At 42.2% G+C, this 23,007-nt stretch overlaps 1 protein-coding gene across 6 annotated transcripts; it reads right to left on the bottom strand.

The window, feature by feature from the left end:
- Positions 1–2,805: 2,805 nt before the first annotated feature.
- Positions 2,806–6,371, bottom strand: LOC132875306 (uncharacterized). Of its 6 annotated transcripts, none has more exons than XM_060912064.1 (13): positions 6,256–6,371; positions 5,303–5,561; positions 5,121–5,182; positions 4,589–4,726; positions 4,412–4,483; positions 4,266–4,304; positions 4,080–4,148; positions 3,911–3,991; positions 3,760–3,822; positions 3,449–3,672; positions 3,205–3,363; positions 3,027–3,114; positions 2,806–2,898 (listed from the first exon to the last, which is right to left on the bottom strand). In XM_060912064.1, the coding sequence occupies exons 4-11, from the start codon at positions 4,686–4,688 to the stop codon at positions 3,208–3,210; spliced, it is 804 nt and encodes a 267-aa protein (XP_060768047.1). In that variant the 5' UTR covers positions 4,689–4,726; positions 5,121–5,182; positions 5,303–5,561; positions 6,256–6,371; the 3' UTR covers positions 2,806–2,898; positions 3,027–3,114; positions 3,205–3,207. The 6 variants fall into 6 exon arrangements, with proteins under 6 accessions (XP_060768047.1, XP_060768046.1, XP_060768049.1 ...); XM_060912063.1 differs by having other exon boundaries at positions 5,303–5,521; XM_060912066.1 differs by having other exon boundaries at positions 4,272–4,304; positions 5,303–5,521.
- Between the last annotated feature and the right edge of the window lie 16,636 nt (positions 6,372–23,007).

The following is a 23,007-nucleotide window of genomic DNA, read 5'->3' as shown; positions in this document are numbered from 1 at the left end:
TTGTGCTCCTCTCTAGCACCAACCATCAAATGCAAGACAAAACCACAAAGATGATGGCAAATTCTATCAAACTAGGGCTAAGACTGAGTGTTGATAAAACCATGATCATGAAAATTAACTGCACCTCCAATAGACCAATTAAGATCAATGATAGAGACCTAGAAGAAGTGTCATCATTTGTGTCATTGGGTAGCACAGTTAGTGTGAATGGAGGAGCTGACAAAGATATCAGAGTCAGGATCAACAAGGCACGAGTGGTTTTTAACTTGTTAAAGTGTGGAGTTCCCGTGTCATCTTCCAGAAAACAAAGATCAGGATCTTCAACTCCAATGTGAAAAGCGTCCTCTTGTATGGATCAGAGACATGGAGAACTACAAAGACATCTCGCAACAAGCTACAAACCTTTATTAACAACTGTTTGAGAAGAATTCTGAAGGTAAGATGGACAGGCAGAGTAACGAACGAAGATCTTTGGGAACGATCAGGTCAGGAACCCATTCAAATACTAATCAGTTGCTGTAAATGGAGATGGATTGGCCACATCTTGAGGAAACATCCAGACAGTGTTACAAGGCAAGCTTTAAAATGGAAGCCCCAGAACAAGCGGAAAAGAGGACGCCCCAAAAACACCTGGAGGCGTGATGTTGAGGCTGTGATGAAGAGCTGGGGCCACCCCTTGAACACGCTTGAGAGACTAGCCCAAGACAGGATGAGATGGAGGAGGGAGATCGTTGATGGCCTATGCTCCAGGAGGAGCTAAGGGCCTAAGTAAGTAAGTACTGTAAGTATTGGCTGCATTACATATTGTTGAGGGATGACAAATTAGTAGGCAGATATGTTTAATGGTTTAGGTGGTTTTGGGTGTTTTGTGGTTCTTCTGTTGGCTTTGTTCTGTCAGTGTGGCTCTCATGGAAAAAAAAAATAGTGAAGATCATTGCAATAAATGAAGACATCCCCATGATTCATAAGACCCTGAAGACAGGAATCACTGAGTTTCTCCCCAAGTCATCTTCTTATATACTGACCTATCACGTACTGAATCTCAAAATTGGATTTCCATAAAACATTCTGCTTCCTGCTTCATTTCTTTTCTGCATCATTACACTTTTAGGCACCAAATTGTGTTTTCCTTTTCCCATAACACTGACTCTGGTGATGTTGGCTGTTTAGTACTGGATTTCAGGTAAAGTCTACAACAGTGACTGAACAGTCCGGCACAGAACAGCATTCTCAGACATATGTTGTTTCAAAAATTATATTACATTTAAAGTGGCTTCAGGAGCATTTTTTTTTTATATCTCACATCTTCTTACACTCTTGTCCAAGTTTCTCTACTCTTTTAGCAAGCCTGATCCATCTGCTCCTCCAGTTATTATTAGTATTATTATTTTTATCCTGCTATTAATGGTTTTCTATAACAAATGTAGTTGTTTGTTTCCCAAAATCCAGACAAATAATTTAATAATTTAAACAATAGCAATGCTGACCAGGGTAATGTACTTACTAAAGATGAATGAATAACTGCAATTTGGAAGCTTATTATGCGGCATGACACGTCATGTGTGCCAATTCTATTATTCTGATGTTAATGAATGTGGCCTCAAGCTTCACGATTGTCCACTCCTACCTGCATGAAAGTAAAAAGGCACCAGCTCCAGAAACCTCTGTCTTGATGCAATTGCATCACATTTCCCAGATATTTCTATTTTATGTGTAATTGTGAGAACAGTAAAAATGTAAATGTGTATCTTTAACAAAATTACATTTAAACTGTAAGAAATTGTGTGTGTGTGTGTGTGTGTGTGTGTGTGAGCGAGAGAGAGAGAGAGAGAGAGAGAGAGAGAGATGGAGTGCATTTCTGTTAAGAAAATTTTCTTCATAGTTAGTGTAGGGGAGACTGGGTACAGTTGTAACATGGGGAGAATTGTAATACTACCAATTCAATCAATCATGGATAAGATAGGAGTTATATGATTGTTTCAGTGTTTACTCACTTCCTCTCCAATCCCACATGGCGGTTGTTAAGGCTGGAAACAGGAGCGTGCAAATTCTATATTTAATAAATAAATAAATAAATAAGGATTTTGAGGTAAGAAAGTAAACTTTTTAAACAAGACTATATTTTGTTTAGTGCTTAAACTATGACAGATAAAAATCATATGACTTGTATTAGATTAAATTGTAGTTCCCCTAGTAACAATTTTATGTTCCCAGAACGTTCTGGGCACGTACGCCTTTGGTTGCCTATACGGTGCATGGTTTGGTTGCCACTTGGTTGCCACGTGGTTGCCATGGAAAGTTTTTCTGACGTTGCCCAAACGTTTCCTGTTGGTTACAACAACAACCTTCCCCTGCCCTTCCCCTAACCTTGCTGGTTGCATGTTTGGTTCCCTGAATGTTAGCCTAACGTCCCCCTGACGTTGTAGAATGTTATGTTTTGGTTAGATTTTGCTTTCAACTAATTAGCAATATCAACACATAATTGCTAGCATATCTACATGAGAAAACTCAGTGATGAATGAACAGGCAAATTTGGCAGGTCTTGAAAGTTTAATGAGATAAAATATCAATAACAAATTTGAATAAAAAAATGTTTGAAAATAAAAATAAAATAGAAAAGTTTCTGAAAGTGTAACAGTGCATTCAATAAAACAATCATATATACAAAACAGAATAAAATAGAAAAGTTTCTGAAACGGTGCATTCAATAAAACACATTCAAAACAATAAAATAGAAATAACAGTTTTTTAAAGTGTAACTGTGCATTCAATAACAAACAAAATAGAATAAAAAAATCACTTCACAAAAAATAGAATAAAAATCACTGTTCACAAAAAAAGAATAAAAATTCACTGTTCACAATTCAATTGTCCATCTGTTGCTGCTGACCAGCTGATCTGAAAAGAAAAAGGAACAAATGTTTAAAAACAAGAACAATGAGCACGTCCACAAAAGCATGATAAACCACCCTACTACCAACCACGAAATTTCTGTGATTGCACCAAATTAGAGAGGAGAAGTATACCGTCTGTGTGGTGCAAATTTTAGAGTCTGCCCAAGGCATTCCTCCACTTCAGCTTCCGTATGGCCAGGAAATTTTTTGACACTTGCAGCTAGAAGGCAAAATAAAGGAAAGTTACACATCAAAACCTAGTCAGTCAAGCATGGCATAAAAGTGATGTGATCAATATATAAACACTTACCCTTTATAATCTTGCACAGAATGAGGTCATCAAAGGACATTTTGGCCCGTCTGCCCCGCAAGCTGTACTGGGCGAGTACCTCATTATTTGCCGCTCGGCGTAGCATACGGTGAATGGCTGCCCCAAACCTGCCCCTCCGACAGTTTCAAGAAAATGTTGCTGTAAAAAAATAAAAATAATTATACAATGAAAATTACTGTAGCGAGCTTATACGATCGATCGATAGATCGATAGAGCAAATTACCATCTTGTTCCTCTTGTCTGGTTGTTCCAGACTCCTATCCAACTCCAGCAGCTCCATCACCATGCTGCATGGTTTAGCCAACACCACATCTTCTTGCTGGAGTTGAGGCGTGTGTGTCGGGGCGTTGGTCTCCACCAATGACTCAATCTTGTCAAACCTAGCCTCGGTCCTGTCAAACCTAGCCTCGATCCTCCGCATCAAGCGACTCATGTGGGCCTCTGTGACTATGGGGACAAATGTGATGGAAGTTGTAATTTATAATGTACTTTCCTGAGTGAGTGAACTAGTTAAGTGTGTATAAAAGTACTTACTTCTCTCAAACATGGCTGCGATAGCAGAGACACCCTGTCCGTCATGAAGCGCCCGGCTGCTGGCTGAAGTTTTCAAAAACAAAATATTAGTTTTCCTGTTCATGATTTTGTATTCCAACATCTGTAAATGGGAACTTGAAAGTAACTGTACCTTGAACAGAGTCAAAAGAGGTTTCCAGTGATTCTTGGAGGTGCCTGGCTGACTGAATTGGGTGTAGTGCCTGGCTGCTGGCTGAAGTTTTCAAAAAGAAAATGTTAGTTTTCCTGTTCATGACTTTGTATTCCAACATCTGTAAATGGGAACTTGAAAGCAACTGTACCTTGAACAGGGTCAACAGGACTTGGGCTAGGGTGGTGAGGACTGGCTCCAGTCCCGGCTGGTGTTGACCCTGAAAAGATGGTGCATATGGATGTTAAGTCATTTATTGGGGGGGTTCTTATACATGGTATTCGCAAAAGAAGAACCTATGATAATACATTAGACATTTACAAATAAATTGAAAAACACTTACATTGTGGTGGTAGGGGCATTGGGTCCTGCTGACCTGAAAAGAGCACACAAACATCAGATCAGTCACGTAATATGCACCGGTTATTCATCATGAATGTTAGCTCCAAGCTATGAATGATGATTTGGGAACTGTTAACTTACACACAGGGCTTCCAGGCACAGTCAGAGTCTTGGGTTGCTTCTTGGTTGCTGCTACCACTGGAGCAGAATCATCTGGAAGGAAAGACCATACAATGTGCAATGTAAATTTCTTGTAAATGACTTGCAAATGAACACTGAATTGAGTAACTAATGTTGTCATTAGTGAAGAGAGCTTACCATCATCAGAGGATTCGGAGACAAACCTCCTTGGGCACTTACGCTGCCTTATTGCAAAAGTGTTCACATCATCCTCTGTCTCAACACTTGAGGACTCCATCAATTGCAAACACTTCTGTTCAGCTTTGGCGTATGAATCTATGGAAAATGACTTTTAGTCAGTAGCACAAAAAAAAAAAAAAGTACTGCCATAGAGAGAACAATTCAGTATGTTCTATGTAGTGCATAGCAGCGATAGCTCACCTGTTTCGTACCAGGTTTTCTTAACGGGATGTTTGGCCCAAGTTGTATTTGGTGCTCGGCACTTCACAACATGCAGTCACACATTGTGTGTCATCCAGTAGCAGACCATGCCATGCTAAAAATATATATAATTAAAAAAAAAAAAAAATATATATATATATATATATATATATATATATATATATATATATAATAAGCATATATATATATTTGCTATCAAAAGTATATAGGCATATATGTAAGCATACATATTTGCTATGTATCGACAAAAAAAAAAAAAGACTCGTACCTCAGAAGTGTGTCCAAGCCATGAAGATGGCACAACCTCAATAGCATTGTCTGTGAACTCATCTGTGAAAACAAAGGCATCATTAGCAACTTTCCTTGACCACAAACGTTTGAGACATATTTGCAAAACAGACGGAATTTCCTTTAAGGTATAACCACAACCAGAAAGAAATCACAAATTACCTTTTCGAAAGTAGAGTACTTGAACAGAAGCAGGCTTCAGTACTTCCAACAGAGACGTTTGCTTCCAAATCCAAGTTCCGGGTAGTGACTTTACTACACGCACCTACGTCCTCTTATCCATCTGTCCAGCCAATGAGGAGTGTTCGTTTTGCGTCACATGCCGTTGCGTCAGGCAACCTGACCAATCAACAACTTACAGTGGCTAGGTCTCGTTTCTTCCTGTAGACCCCATGGGAACAAATCCAATGGATAAGGGAATCTGAACTATAAAATAAGTTACTTATTTTATAGTTCAGATTCCCTTATCCATTGGATTTAATACATGATGATTATTAACTTTTATGACAACCCTTCACACCAATAAAGTGTTGTTTTTCAACAGACAGTAAAAGTTACGTTACGTTTTCTGTGCAACCTCTGAACTACAATGCTTGTCTCGTGCTATATTCTAAACTCTAAGCAATGTGGTTTGAGTGAGCTAGGCTAACAGAGTACTGCAGTAAACGTGTTGCTGATCTTTGCAGCCTACAAAAGTAGGCCCTCACTTGAGGTTTTATCCACCAACATACTATATTTCGTCAAATAATACATGGGGAAATCCATACTGCTGTTATGCCGCCGTTCTGAGGCACAAATACACAGACATTTTAACAGAGAACACCGTCACCTACACGACATGTATATTGATATGGGGTAATCATGCGTAACCTCGGCGCTATGGTGTTAGCCATGCTAAGGTATGCTACATAGCATTATATCAGCGTGCTAAATCACAACAAAGGTGAAAGAATTATGTACAAGTTCTTTGTCAGATGGGAGACTGGAAAAGACGTGTTTTAGAGATACCAACAACGATTCACTTCGTATAATGTGACCGGAGATGGTTGCACGCATAGCAGCTAACTGCTAGGTGAATACTATTCACATTTATACAGAATAAAATAACACATTACCTGATCGCACGTACTGTAAATCCAGATAACGTACACTGGCGCTGGTAGTTCTAAATCCAACAAGGAGACTCGGTGAAATTTTCAAATAGCTAAATAAAAGGGCTATCGTAGCATCCATTAAGCCCGCCATTTTGTTATTTGCCTTAGAGCTGTTTGAAAGCACAGAGAATTCTGGGTAATGTGCAGGAAGATGATGCATCGAAGCTACCTAGCTGGACTTTTATTTTTAGAAAATAAGAGGAGAAGAGGGCGGCACGGTGGTGTAGTGGTTAGCGCTGTCGCCTCACAGCAAGAAGGTCCGGGTTCGAGCCCCGGGGCCGGCGAGGGCCTTTCTGTGTGGAGTTTGCATGTTCTCCCCGTGTCCGCGTGGGTTTCCTCCGGGTGCTCCGGTTTCCCCCACAGTCCAAAGACATGCAGGTTAGGTTAACTGGTGACTCTAAATTGACCGTAGGTGTGAATGTGAGTGTGAATGGTTGTCTGTGTCTATGTGTCAGCCCTGTGATGACCTGGCGACTTGTCCAGGGTGTACCCCGCCTTTCGCCCGTAGTCAGCTGGGATAGGCTCCAGCTTGCCTGCGACCCTGTAGAAGGATAAAGCGGCTAGAGATAATGAGATGAGATGAGAGGAGAAGAGAAGTGGATTTTTGTATTGCAGCAGATTTTGTTAGTGGTACAGGGTGGATTTTGTTGTTGTTGGGACAAAGTACAAATAAGTTGGTCAATGGAGCTGGGTGTGAGTGAGTTGGGGCAACAATAGGGATAATGTACCAGAAGTATGTGCATGAGAAAATGTAGTTGGGGCAACAATAGGGATAATGTACCAGAAGTTGGTGCATGAGAAAATGTAGGCATTATTGTAATGCAGCATGTTTTAAGGGCGAAATGTGTGACCACAACTTAAAGGTCAAACTTTTGTTGCTGCTCTGCCATATTATCAGGAGCCAATTTGCACCACACAAGACTGTGCACCAAGTCACAACGACCTACTGCCAAACCATGTTCACCCTCTTCATATGATATATGCTGCAGCCTGCTCATTACAGATCACTTGAATTCCACAAAAAACATCACCACTTACAATCCAAACAAATTTAGCCTATAAGTTTATTTCTGCAAATCAGCCACACTCTACCCACATTGCACTAACTAGAAAAACATTTAATCTGTCCATTTTGCTTTCGCCATTCCCTTCTTGCCCAGTAAAATATCTTTTACATTTAACACTCAAAATGCTTCCTTTCCTTCGTTCTTAACGGGGTCTCCTGGAATTGAATTGGAGTCGCCTGAAATAACCAATAGAAGGAAAATACTGAAAATAAAAATGTTCAAGTAATTATGTTATATATTAAAAATAAAATGCTATATATCAGCTTTGAAAAGAAAACATCCACATAACTGAAGGCTAGGCTGCTGATCAAAATATAGAATATGTGACACTGTGCAATCTCTATAAAATCTAAAAAATGTGTATGGGGTCATGAGAAATTGGTGATGTAAAAATGGGGTCCCAGGCCAAAAAAGGTTGGCAACCACTGCTTTAGACAGTCAAAACACATTACTCAGGAATGTACATGGGTTTGTCGCCTTTTTTTGTGAAAATTTCCTTGCAATATATCTCACAACTCAACATAGACTAGCCTATTTATCTGGCCTAGTATGCACACATTTCTGTTGACCATATGGTGTTTTCAATGTGTGAGGGTTGGATTCCAAACCAAAATGGCACGACATAACAATGCATGACAAAAGGAAAGCTATATGTGACAGTTTACTATGGCAAAAAAAATAGGCTACAAGTACAAAAGAGGTTGAAATAAAAGATTAAAAGATAATTTAGCCAGCAGGAAAAGCAGATAGTATAGTTCTCAGAACAACAAAAAAACAACCAAACATAACGTTGTGTGGAGGTTATAGTGTAACCAAATGATAACGTTTCAGTTGGTTAGTTACCTCAACGTTTCGGGGACATTTGGCTTCGTTAAGTTTATGCATAACCATGAGGAAACATTCTCTAAATGTTAGTTGTTGGTTACGTTCTAACAAACCTTTAGAGAACCATAGGCTAACGGTACATTAACGTTCTGTGTTACTAGGGTCTTTGGCAAAATATGATGCATTTTCCCCTGCTAATTTCCAACCACTATGCTAATACAGCTAGCTAAATAATGGCTGATAGGATTGGGATGGGTTGTAACACATCTTTAAAAAGTGTGACAATCAACCCCTTACAAACAACGAAGAACACTTTCTTGATTAGAATTGTTGTGCTCCAGATGAGCAAGACCCATTGGGGTTGTCTCCAGGTCAGGGTTTTAGGCTATACACCCATTTCCAAAAAAAGGACCAAGGAAAACAGCTAGCAGGATAAAGAAGAGGCAGTCTGAAATACATACATAAACTCCTGAGTCAAACAGATAGTAGATTTGAGTTATGGTCAGCCACAGAGAGAGACATTTTTTCCGGATTGTTCTTTTGTTTCAACAAACCTCTTTTTGAAGCGTATCATGTGGTGCAACCTCTGTTTTTGCTTCTAAACTACCCCAAGTAGTGGGATAAGTTGTAACAAAGGAACACCATGCATTTGAAATCAACTCACGAGATCTGTGGTATTCTTGCATAGGTTTGGATTAGTACCGTTTATAATAAACAATTGTCAGTTTTTGTATAAAAGTTTGAGAACTCTAGCTCAAAAATTCTGCGAGTTAAAAGTGCTGAAGCAAAAACTGTTCCAACCATACTCAGTCTCCCCTACTTTTTTCATTCATTCATTCATTCATTCATTCATCCATCCATCCATTATCTGTAGCCGCTTATCCTGTTCTACAGGGTCGCAGGCAAACTGGAGCCTATCCCAGCTGACTATGAGCGAGAGGTGGGGTACACCCTGGACAAGTCGCCAGGTCATCACAGGGCTGACATATAGAGATAAACAACCATTCACACTCACGTTCACACCTACGGTCAATTCAGAGCCACCAGTTAACCTAACCTTTGTCTTTGGACTGTGGAGGAAACCAGAGTACAGTACCTGGAGGAAACCCATGCAGACATCATGCAAACTCCACACAGAAAGGCCCTCGCCGGCCGCTGGGCTCAAACTCAAGGCCTTCTTGCTGTGAGGTGACAGTGCTAACCACTACACCACCGTGCCACCACTTTCAAGAATCTAAAATATGAAATATATTTAGGGTTTTTTAAACACTTTTTTTATTGACCATATAATTTCATTTATGTTCCATATGTTATTTCATAGTTTTGATGTCTTCAGTATTGTTCTTCAATGTAGAAAATAATCAAAAGACAGAAAAACCTAGCAATGAGTCGGTGTGTCCAAACGCTTAACTGGGACTGTATTGTGTTGGAAATCATTTTCCTGATGTATAAGCACCTGCTAAAATTTCCCTGTTTTTCTTTTGCCTCAGAACTTAATTGTGAAGTATTTTTTCCTGCTTTTCTTCCCTCAGAAAGTAAACAAGTGTGCAAATTATCTTGAACTAGGTAGAGGAAATTGAGTCACTTACCCCATAAGCTTCAGTTGATGAATCTCATTTCAGATGTTCTTTTAAGTGGTATCCCATTTACATAACCATTAAACACTGCACTTGGAACTTAAATCTGTAATTGGAAATGGCAACTTTGTCATTTTTATTTATTTTATTTTATTTTATTTCATTTTAATTATTATTATTATTATTATTATTATTATTATTATTATTATTATTATTGGAACTGGAGTAGCATACATGACTTAAATATAATCCCAATTAACTAAATCATCTCCTTCAGGAGAAAATGTGTCCAAATATATCGTTAATTACACCCATGCAGAACACAACTGAGATAGCTTGCAATTAAAGTTGTTGATTAATTCAGCCCTTTTTTTTTCCTTTTCACTATTCCTGTGAATAAAAAGTGTGATCTTGAGAAGACATTCGTTCTTTTTTTCCAGACCTATGAAGAAAATTATCATACATTAACACAAAGCATCCAATCATCGTTTAAAAAAAAATTAAAAAAAAAACTTTAGAGGTCCCTTGTTAGCATCTCATTACAGTGAAGGTTTAAAAGAGTAAATGCATTATATCTGTATATACACTCTGAATATTACATGAAGATACAGGCTCTGACACACACACATTTTAGACACCCCCCAGTGGCGTTAAGCTGCTGGTGGCACCAGGGATGGCAGTACCGCCTTAGCCACCAAAACTGTGATCATCCCTGGTTGGCGGCTGATGAGGGGGGTGTCGTGCAGCAGAAGGCTGATTTGAATATATATCCACCCCACAGGTTTTCAGGTCAGGGGACTAAGATAGCCATGGCACAAGCTTGATTCTGTAGTCAGCTAAGCATTTTTGTGTTGATTTGGGTATTTGGACATGGTTGGTTGGGGGAGGTCTTGGGGGGGGGGGGGGGGTGCTACTCCAAACAAACATGGGACCAATTGCCCCAAATTTTCCTTGATTTTTGCTTATTTTGCTAATGACCACAAAGGATTTTTTTTTAATGTCCTCCTGAGCCAAGTTGGGCCACCAAGATCTAATACTAAGAGATCTAAGTCATTGATTGACTTGCAAATTTAGAAACCAGAAAGAAAACTTGCAACACATTTTATAGGCCAAGAGTCCTGTCCTGGGCAGCACGGTGGTGTAGTGGTTAGCACTGTCGCCTCACAGCAAGAAGGTCCGGGTTCGAGCCCCATGGCCGACGAGGGCCTTTCTGTGTGGAGTTTGCATGTTCTCCCCGTGTCCGCGTGGGTTTCCTCCGGGTGCTCCAGTTTCCTCCACAGTCCAAAGACATGCAGGTTAGGTTAACTGGTGACTCTAAATTGACTGTAGGTGTGAATGTGAGTGTGAATGGTTGTCTGTGTCTATGTGTCAGCCCTATGATGACCTGGCGACTTGTCCAGGGTGTACCCCACCTTTCACCCGTAGTCAGCTGGGATAGGCTCCAGCTTGCCTGCGACCCTGTAGAACAGGATAAAGCGGCTAGAGATAATGAGATGAGATGAGTCCTGCCCTGTGTCCGAAATCGCTCATTTGTTCACTACTCTCTACTCCCTATATAGGGAATTACTATATAGAGGACCATATAGTGAGCTCATTGGTAAAATGAAAAAAAAAAACGCTTTTGGACACTACTCCGTCGCGCTGGTATTTACGTCATTACTGTCGCACAATTAAAACGTGCCAGATCAGCCGGCTGGTGCGTTTTCAAAATAATAAATACATGCATGTATTTTTGTGATAAATACATATTATACTGAGCGTATTTCCAACATTATTAAATACAAAGTACCTGTATCTTTCAGTTGTTGTTGTTGTTGTTTTTTTTTTAATCAAGGTTGAATACTTTCTTCTTTGCCACTGCCTTTTATTAAATCAAATTTGAAACTTTTAATTTGGTTTCTTTCAGCATGACCGCAATGCATGATGGGATATATTGCTTTGATTAGTGACCATTGGTTGTACACTACTTTTCATGATGCATTGTAGGATACTTTGAGTGCACTATATAGGGTGTAAATAATCCTCACTAAGGTTTTGCACAGCACTACAAAATGGCGTCCCCACTATATAGTGCTTTATATAGTGAGTAGGGAGTGATTTTGGACACAGGGCAAGAGTATACAAAGTATTGGCCTATAGCTGTTAAAGGAACCAAGACTGTTCCATGTTCAACAAGGCTAAGCTTCCACTAGCTGAGCAGGAAAAAAACTGGATAGGTAAAACACAAGGAGTGTGTGGAGTACTCTGAAGTGCTATGAACACTAGTCACAAAACTACAAATGATATAGTTATACAAGTCGTGGAAGATAAAACTGAACTCAAAATGATTTAATAGTGGTGTGTTCTAAATGAATACAAATACAGATAATTTTTAGTAAATTTTCCAGAAAGGTTTCGCAGGGCATCTGGTTGAGACCAAAGGTGAGCATCAAGGCTAAGATCCCATGGGATTAAAAAAAAAGAATTCACACCACTCAGCGTCAAGGGTTCAGGTATGAAGTCTGCATGACAAATAAGGACAAACCATGTTCACATGGTATTACACCATTCACTCCTTCATCCATGGGAAGTGCTTGGACAGGGTTGTAGCAGTTTAAATTGCACTACTATTTTGTTTATGGTCTGGGAAATAGAACCAACTAAATTTTTTCAAGAACATTGCAATCCTGTACATATTTCTAGTTGAAGCCAGTTATGAACATTAGTGATGTAGCTGAGGTCAGGGAACTGTCAGAACTCACAGACTGATTTATACAGTGGTGCTTGAAAGTTTGTGAACCCTTTAGAATTTTCTATATTTCTGCATAAATATGACCTAAAACAACATCAGATTTTCACACAAGTAATAAAAGTAGATAAAGAGAACCCAGTTAAACAAATGAGACAAAAATATTATACTTGGTCATTTATTTATTGAGGAAAATGATCCAATATTACATATTTGTTAGTGGCAAAAGTATGTGAACCTTTGCTTTCAGTATCTGGTGTGACCCCCTTGTGGAGCAATAACTGCAACTAAACGTTTCCGGTAACTGTTGATCAGTCCTGCACACCGGCTTGGAGGAATTTTAGCCCATTCCTCCGTACAGAAGAGCTTCAGCTCTGGGATGTTGGTAGGTTTCCTCACATGAACTGCTCGCTTCAGGTCCTTCCACAACATTTCCATTGGATTAAGGTCAGGACTTTGATTTGGCCATTCCAAAACATTAACTTTATTCTTCTTTAACCATTCTTTGGTAGAACGACTTGTGTGCTTAGGGTCGTTGTCTTGCTGCATGACCCACCTTCTCTAGAGATTCAGTTCATGGACAGATGTCCTGACATTTTCCTTTAGAATTCGCTGGTATAATTCAGAATTCATTGTTCCATCAACGATGGCAAGCCGTCTTGGCCCAGATGCAGCAAAACAGGCCCAAACCATGATACTACCATCACCATGTTTCACAGATGGGATAAGGTTCTTATGCTGGAATGCAGTGTTTTCCTTTCTCCAAATATAACACTTCTCATTTAAACCAAAAAGTTCTATTTTGGTCTCATCCATCAACAAAACATTTTTCCAATAGCCTTCTGGCTTGTCCATGTGATCTTTAAAAACTGCAGATGAGCAGCAATGTTCATTTTGGAGAGCAGTGGCTTTCTCCTTGCAACCCTGCCATGCACACCATTGTTGTTCAGTGTTCTCCTGATGGTGGACTCATGAACATTAACATTAGCCAATGTGAGAGAGGCCTTCAGTTGCTTAGAAGTTACCCTGGGGTCCTTTGTGACCTCGCCAACTATTACACGCCTTGCTCTTGGAGTGACCTTTGTTAGTTGACCACTCCTGGGGAGGGTAACAATGGTCTTGAATTTCCTCCATTTGTACACAATCTGTCTGACTGTGGATTGTTGGAGTCCAAAGTCTTTAGAGATGGTTTTGTAACTTTTCCAGCGTGATGAGCTTCAACAACGCTTTTTTGAGGCCCTCAGAAATCTCCTTTGTTCATGCCATGATGCACTTCCACAAACGTGTTGTGAAGATCCGACTTTGATAGAACCCAGTTCTTTAAATAAAAGAGGTTGCCCACTCACACCTGATTGTCATCCCATTGATTGAAAACACCTGACTCTAATTTCACCTTCAAATTAACTGCTAATCCTAGAGGTTCACATACTTTTGCCACTAACAAAATTATGTAATATTGGATCATTTCTCTCAATAAATAAATGACCAAGTATAATATTTTTGTCTCATTTGTTTAACTGGGTTCTCTTTATCTACTTTTAGGACTTGTGTGAAAATCTGATGATGTTTTAGGTCATATTTATGCAGAAATATAGAAAATTCTAAAGGGTTCACAAGCTTTCAAGCACCACTGTATCTGAATACAAACAGATATCTGGAGCACTAGCCAGATACATTTACAGATAACGGCACTGTGTTTACACCTATTATATGTAAATGACCAAACCTGGTTATCAGTCACCTCAAAGGCTAACAGTAATGCAAAAAGAGAACACGGAGATAGACTGACACAGTGCTGAATGTGTTTGGCATCAGTGTTCAACTGTACATTCCATATAAAAGGAGGGTTAAAAATGTTGGCCTATGGTTCTTTTTCCGGTAAAGAGATCAGTGAATACAGCAAATTTTCCATGGATTTGCAAAACCATTATAGAGAACACATTTGCTTTTTTAGCGCATACGGTAAGATTCACATGAATATTCAGCATTTTTTCTTTGGTCATCGTCTGAGATATGTCTTTGTTTATCAGAGACACATTTACATACACAATCTCCCACAAGGGAGCATATAGAAAGGCTGGTATAAAACTTTTACACAAGAATAAACCTCCACAGCTGTGAATGCATTGTACACTCACTGGTCACTTTATTAGAAACACCCACAAACCTGTTATTTGATGCAGTTCTCTAATCAGCCAATCCCTCGACAGCAGCACAATGCATAAAATCATGCATATACAAACCAGGTGCTTCAGATAATGTTCACTTCAAGCATCAGAATGGGAAAAATTGTGATCTCTGTGACTTTCACTGTGGCATGGGTGTTGGTGCATCTTAATGATGTGTGCCGAGTTTCCCAAAAGCATCGTGGCACAAAGATCATCGTTAAATGGCAGAGCAAGCCTCACAATGAACACGCTCTCTCCTTGTTAAGATGCTGTTAGCATTAAGAGGCTTTTGGGAAACCCACCAGTGGTTAGTACTGGGATGGGAGACTGCCTGGGAAGACCAGGGCATGGCACAGGAAGGACTTTAGAGTTTTATGGGTGTTGGTGCCAGATGGACTGGTTTGACTATTTCAGAAACTGCTGATCTCCTGGGGTTTTCACACACAACAGTCTCTAGAGTTTATATAGAATGGTGCAAAAAAAAAAAAAAACCTCTGAGTGAGCAACAGTTCTGTGGGTGGAAACGCCTTGCTGATAAGAGAGGTCAGAGGAAAATGGCCAAATTGATTAGAGCTGCCAGGAAGGACATAGCAACTCATATAATCACTCTTTACATCCACGGTGAGCAGAAAAGCATCTTATGGCCCTTTTCCACTACCCTTTTTCAGCTCACTTCAGCCCGACACGGCTCGCGTTTCGACTATCTAAGAACAGCACGACTCAGCTCGCTTCAGCCCTGCTCAGCCCCCAAAACTCGCACGGTTTTGGAGTGGGGCTGAAGCGAGCCAAACCGAGCCGAGTGGGGCTAGGGGCGTGAGCAGACACTCCCCTGTGCACTGATTGGTGAGGAGGAGTGTCCTCACATGCCCACACACACCCCGCGAGCACGCTGGGATCTGTAAACACCGTAAACCCGGAAGTAGGAGAATTACGAATGATGAGAATTATGAAGCCTTATGCGCCTCGCCTCATCTATACGCTCTTGCCAGTATCTGTTGGCGTTGTCGGTGACAACAAGCCACAGCACCAAGATCAGCAACACTAACGACTCCATGTCCTCCATGTTTATTGTTTACTATCCGGGTTGTGAGACTACCGCTTAAAAGATCACTGATGTCACTGTTTGTGCCGCCTAACGACATCACGTGACGTCCACCCACTTTCGCTAACTCCACCCAATGTGTCCACCTACTTCCAGCCAGCACGGTTCAGCGCGGTTGTAGTCGAAATGCAACTCCAACAGCCCCGCTCAGCTCGACTCAGCCCAACTCAGCACGGCACGGCTCAGCCCAACTCAGCCACGTTGGTAGTGGAAAAGCGGCATTAGTATGCAACAGCAAAATACCACAATGTGTTCCACTCCTGCCAGCCAAGAACAGGAATCCTAGAATCAAGAACAAGTTCCTATTAAAATGGCTGGTGAGTGTATATCCAAGTGTCTCTCTCTGGAACTGACAGAAGCGGTGTCTCAACCCTCTACAGAGTGTCCATGGAATCATGGTTCAGGGTTCCTCACAAAAGATTAATTCCTTCATCCATCCTTCCATCTATCGATCTATCTACAATGTCTTGCAAAAGTATTCACCACCACCCCCTTGGTGTTTGTCCTGTTTTGTCGCATTACAAGATGGAATTAAAATGTATTTTGGGGGGTTAGCACCATTTGATTTACACAACATGCCTACCACTTTAAAGATGAAAATTGTTGTTTTACTGTGACACAAACAATAATTAAGATTTAAAAAAAAAAACAGAAATCTGTAGTGTCCATAGATATTCACCCTTCAAGTCAATACTTTGTAGAGCCAACTTTTGCTGCAATTACAGCTGCAAGTCTTTTGGGGTAAGTCTCTATCAGCTCAGTACATCTAGCCACTGGGATTTTTGTGCATTCCTCAAGGCAAAACTGCTCCAACTCCTTCAAGTTAGATGGGTTGCATTGGTGTACAGCAATCTTCAAGTGATGCTACAGATTCTCAATTGGATTGAAGTCTGGGTTTTGACTAGGCCATTCTGAGACATTTAAAGGTTTCCATTTAAACCACTCTGGGGGACTTCAATGCTCACGTGGGCGACGACAGTGACACCTGGAGGGGCGTGGTTGGGAGGAACGGCCTCCCCGATCTGAACCCGAGTGGTGTTTTGTTATTGGACTTCTGTGCTAGTCACGGTTTGTCCATAACGAACACCATGTTCGAGCATAGGGGTGTCCATAAGTGCACGTGGCACCAGGACACCTTAGGTCGGAGGTCGATGATCGACTTTGTAGTCGTTTCATCTGATCTCCGGCCCTATGTCTTGGACACTCGGGTGAAGAGAGGGGCTGAGCTGTCAACTGATCACCACCTGGTGGTGAGTTGGATCCGCTGGCGGAGGAGGAAGCTGGACAGACCTGGCAGGCCTAAACGTATGGTGAGGGTCTGCTGGGAATGTCTGGCCGAGCACTCTGTTGGGGAGGTCTTTAACTCCCACCTCTGGGAGAGCTTTTCCCAGCTTCCGTGGGAGGCGGGGGACATTGAGTCTGAGTGGACCATGTTCTCTACCTCCATTGTGGACGCAGCTGTTCGGAGCTGTGGCCGCAAGGTCTCCGGTGCCTGTCGTGGCGGCAATCCCCGAACCCGGTGGTGGACACCGGAAGTAAGGGATGCCGTCAAGCTGAAGAAGGAGTCCTATCGGGCCATGTTGACCTCCGGGACTCCTGAGGCAGCCGACGGGTATCGGCAGGCCAGGCGTGCTGCAGCTCGGGCAGTTGCGGAGGCAAAAGCTCGGAACTGGGAGGAGTTTGGGGAGGCCATGGAGAAGGACTATCGGTCGGCCTCGAAGAAATTCTGGCAAACCGTCCGGCGCCTCAGGAGGGGGAAGCAGTACTCTGCCAACACTGTTTACAGTGCAGGTGGGGAGCTGTTGACCTCGACTGGGGACATTGTCGGGCGGTGGAAGGAATACTTTGAGGATCTCCTCAATCCCACCGTCATGTCTTCCACTGAGGAGACTGAGGCTGATGACTCAGAGGTGGACTTGTCCATTACCCAAGCCGAAGTCACTGAGGTGGTTTGCAAGCTCCTCGGTGGCAAGGCACCGGGGGTGGATGAGATCTGCCCTGAGTATCTCAAGTCTCTGGATGTTGTGGGGCTGTCTTGGTTGACACGCCTCTGCAACATTGCGTGGCGGTCGGGGACAGTGCCTCTGGAGTGGCAGACTGGGGTGGTGGTCCCTCTTTTTAAGAAAGGGGACCGGAGAGTGTGCTCCAATTATAGGGGAATCACACTTCTCAGCCTCCCAGGGAAAGTTTACTCCAGGGTACTGGAGAGGAGAATTCGACCAATAGTCGAACCTCAGATCCAGGAGGAACAATGCGGTTTTCGTCCTGGTCGCGGAACACTGGACCAGCTCTATACCCTTCATAGGGTGCTCGAGGGTTCATGGGAGTTTGCCCAACCAGTCCACATGTGCTTTGTGGATCTGGAGAAGGCATTCGACCGTGTCCCCCATGGTATTCTGTGGGGGGTGCTTCGGGAGTATGGGGTTCGGGGCTCTTTGCTAAGGGCTGTCCGGTCCCTGTACGAACGGAGCAGGAGTCTGGTTTGCATTGCTGGCAGTAAGTCAGACCTGTTCCCAGTGCATGTTGGACTCCGGCAGGGCTGCCCTTTGTCACCGGTTCTGTTCATAATTTTTATGGACAGAATTTCTAGGCGCAGCCAGGGGCCGGAAGGAATCCTGTTTGGGAACCACAGGATTTCATCTCTGCTTTTTGTGGATGATGTTGTCCTGTTGGCTTCTTCAAACCAGGACCTTCAGCATGCACTGGGGCGGTTTGCAGTCGAGTGTGAAGCGGCTGGGATGAGAATCAGCACCTCCAAGTCCAAGGCCATGGTTCTCGACCGGAAAAGGGTGGCTTGCCCTCTCCAGGTTGGTGGAGAAGTCCTGCCTCAAGTGGAGGAGTTTAAGTATCTCGGGATCTTGTTCACGAGTGAGGGAAGGATGGAGCGTGAGATCGACAGGCGGATCGGTGCAGCCTCCGCAGTGATGCGGTCGCTTTACCGGTCCGTCGTGGTGAAGAAGGAGCTGAGCCAAAAGGCGAAGCTCTCAATTTACCAGTCAATCTACGTTCCGACTCTCACCTATGGTCATGAGCTTTGGGTAATGACAGAAAGAACAAGATCGCGGATACAAGCGGCTGAAATGAGTTTCCTTCGCAGGGTGGCTGGGCGCTCCCTTAGAGATAGGGTGAGAAGCACAGTCACTTGGGAGGAGCTCGGAGTAGAGCCGCTGCTCCTCCACATCGAGAGGAACCAGCTGAGGTGGCTCGGGCATCTTTTTCGGATGCCTCCTGGACGCCTCCCTGGGGAGGTGTTCCAGGCATGTCCCCCTGGGAGGAGGCCCCGGGGAAGACCCAGGACACGCTGGAGGGACTATGTCTCTCGGCTGGCCTGGGAACGCCTCGGTGTTCTTCCCGAGGAGCTGGCCGAGGTGTCTGGGGAAAGGGAAGTTTGGGCTTCCATGCTTAGACTGCTGCCTCTGCGACCCGGTCCCGGATAAGTGGAAGAAGACGAGACGAGACGAAACCACTCTAGTGTAGCTTTAGCAGTATGTTTAGGGTCATTTTTCTGCTAGAACATGAACCTTCATCCCAGTCTCAAACCTCTGGCTGACTCAAACAGGTTTACCTCCAGAATTGCCCTGTATTTAGTGTCATCAGTCTTTCCTTCAGTCCTGACCAGCTTTCCTGTCCCTGCAGATGAAAAAAAATCCCCACAGCATGATGCTGCCACCATCATGCTTCACTGTAGGAATGGTGTTCTCAGGGTGTTGGGTTTGCGCCACACATGGCATTTCCCATGATGGCCAAAAAGATCAATTTTAGTCTCATTTGACCAGAGAATCTTCTTCCATGTGTTTGGGGAGTCTGCCACATACTGCTGGGCAAACTCCAAACGTGTTTTCTTAAGTAATGACTTTTTCTGGCCACTCTTCCATAAAGCCCCACTCTGTAGAGTGAACAACTTAGTGGTCCTGTGGACAGATACTCCCATTGCCACTGTGGATCTTTGCAGCTCCTTCAGTGTTATCTTTGGTGTCTGTAGCGATCAGAGCAGGTGGGTGGAGCACAGAAGTACGGCAGGCCAGAACTGAGTCCCAAAAACTCTTTTTATTTTCAGCTTTTCAGCTTTAAACACTCTCCCAGCCACACACGCACACAAACACACAAGTCTTCTGGTTGGGGAGAGAGCTCCCTTCCTCTGCTCTCTCTCTCCTTTTATAGGGCGCGGTCACTGGGGAAGACACACAAACACAGGTTAACTAACATCAGGTGCAGTGATTCTGCCACTTACCTTCCCTGACTCCGCCCTCCGTTCACAGACCGATGCTTGACGCCACCCCTGCCGCCACATAGTCTTTGTTGCATCTCTTATTAATGCCCTCCTTGCCCGGTCTGTGAGTTTTGGGGGTGGCCTTCTCTTGTCAGGTTTGTAGTGGTGACTGATTCTTTCCATTTTGCTATAATGGATTTAATGGTGCTCCGTGGGATATTCAAAGTTTGGGATATTTTTTATGACCCAACCCTGATCTATACTTCTCCACAACTTTGTCTCTGACCTGTTTGGAGTGCGCCTTGGTTTTCATGTTACTTGCTTAGTAGTGTTGCAGAGTCAGGGTCCTTCCAGAACAGGTTGATTTATACAAACATCATGTGACAGATCATGTGACACTTTGATTACACACAGGTGGATCTTAATCAACTAATTATGTGACTTATGAAGTGAATTGGTTGGACCAGCTCTTATTTAGGGGTTTCATATGAAAGGGGGTGAATACTTATGCACATTGCAGATTTCTGTTTTTTTTTTCATCTTAATTACTGTTTGTGTCACAATAAAACAACCATTTTCACCTTTAAAGTGGTAGGCATGTTGTGTAAATCAAATGGTGCTAATTCTCCAAAAATCCATTTTAATTCCATCTTGTGACAAAACACCAAGGGGGATGAATACTTTTGCAAGACACTCTATCTATCTATCTATCTATCTATCTATCTATCTATCTATCTATCTATCTATCTATCTATCTATCTTTTTTGTATTTATGATGGGATTCTATTGTGCAAAACATGACATTGATTTCCATTGTTGAATCTAACGAGCGAGGAAGATGAAGACAATAAAAATGTGCAGTGATGCACATTTTCCTCTCCCATAAGGTATCATTACAGATTTTCCCCATTGCCTAGACAGATTTCCTGAAACACTGCACCAGTTTCCTCAAAACTGTAAACATCTTTCTGAGAATACACATTACTTTGTGGAAACCTTTTTCTTCCATGACAGTATGAAATATCCCAATACTGTATACTTTTCGGTTTGAATCAAATCTTGGCCTTAGATGGTGCAGAAATGCCATAAAATATACAAACATTTCAGGACACCATTAAATGAAAGTGCCAAGTTGATGTAGTTATTATTTTTAATCAGGCAATGCCATGAATTAATATATTGATGCCACACACAAAATATCTTATGGACAAGAATTGTTAAGTTGTGGCATGGCAACAAATTGCCTAACTTGAGGCCAGAACTTAAAATGTTGTGGAACATCATTCTTAATATGTGGCCTCCAGTTAATTAGTTGGCAGGAACAGACAGAAAAGTCTATTCACTTTCTAAATTTGCTTAAGGTGAGATGAGCTAATTGTATGAGGTATATTCGTGTTGTGGTGCCAGAGAGCATGTCTCGTATTTCTTTATTCATCATTCCAAGGTTGTAATTCTGGGTTATGGATCTCAGAGAGCACTTCAGAGCTTAAGAACATGGCCATCCCACACTATACATCTCCCACAGTGTAGCACATTCCCTAACAGCCACTGCATCGCCATTATTTTCATGGGCATGTAATACACTCACCCACCACTTTATTAGGAACACCCATCCACCTAGTGTTTCATGCAGTTATCGAATCAGCCAATCCCTTGACAGCAGCACAATGCATAAAATCATGCAGATACAAATGAGAAGCTCTAGTTAATGTAAATGTTAAACATCAGAATGGGAAAAGTTGTGATCTCAAAGTGTGACTTTCACTGTGGAATGGGTGTTGGTTTGAACCAGATAGACTGGTTTGAGTATTTCAGAAACTGCTGATCTCCTGGGGTTTTCACACACAACAGTCTCTAGAGTCTACACAGACAGAATGGTGCGAAAAACAAAAAAACACTGCATGAGTGACAGTTCTATGGGTGGAAGCATCTTGTTGAGAAGAGAGGTCAGAGGAAAATGGCTAGATTGGTTCAAGCTGCCAGGAGGGATATTGTAACTCTTTACGACCGTGGTGAGCAGAAAAGCATCTCAGTATGCAACAGCAGATTGGGTTCCACTTCTGCAACCAAGAACAGGAATCTTCGAATCAAGAGCAAGTGCCTATTAAAGTGTCTGGTGAGTGTATATCTTAACAAACATAAGGTGTGGCCTTAATCTAAGAATTAAAAAATTGAATATACACTACCGTTCAAAAGTTTGGGGTCACTGTGAAATGTCCTTATTTTTGAAAGAAAAGCACTGTTCTTTTCAATGAAGATCACTTTAAACTAATCAGAAATCCACTCTATACATTGCTAATGTGGTAAATGACTATTCTAGCTGCAAATGTCTGGTTTTTGGTGCAATATCTCCATAGGTGTATAGAGGCCCATTTCCAGCAACTCTCACTCCAGTGTTCTAATGGTACAATGTGTTTGCTCATTGCTTCAGAAGGCTAATGGATGATTAGAAAACCCTTGTACAATCATGTTAGCACAGCTGAAAACAGTTGAGCTCTTTAGAGAAGCTATAAAACTGACCTTCCTTTGAGCAGATTGAGTTTCTGGAGCATCACATTTGTGGGGTCGATTAAATGCGCAAAATGGCCAGAAAAATGTCTTGACTATATTTTCTATTCATTTTACAACTTATGGTGGTAAATAAAAGTGTGACTTTTCATGGAAAACACAAAATTGTCTGGGTGACCCCAAACTTTTGAACGGTAGTGTATGGTACATTCCTAAAATAGCTTAAAATTTTAAGGCCATGAGATGAGCTTCTCAGGTGGGCCACACTTTATTAAAAATGGTCATGGTCTAACGTTAGTTGTGGGCAGAGAGAGGAGGCAGTTTGACCTGGCAGGTAACTTGATGGTTTTTGCCTGCGTGTTATTACAGTTAGCCTACTTATGTGTGATTTTTCCTCTTTTAGAGAGAGACAGAACTGGTGGAGCCTATGAACACACGCACGCACACACACACACACTCACACGGAACATGAGCTTGAACTGGAATTTGAGTCTTCAAATAAGCACCCACACCTCAATTCAGCCTGGT

This window comes from Neoarius graeffei, chromosome 27 (genome assembly GCF_027579695.1).
Source record: "Neoarius graeffei isolate fNeoGra1 chromosome 27, fNeoGra1.pri, whole genome shotgun sequence".
Taxonomy (NCBI): domain Eukaryota; kingdom Metazoa; phylum Chordata; class Actinopteri; order Siluriformes; family Ariidae; genus Neoarius; species Neoarius graeffei.
This window is presented reverse-complemented; position numbering and strand designations above follow the sequence as displayed.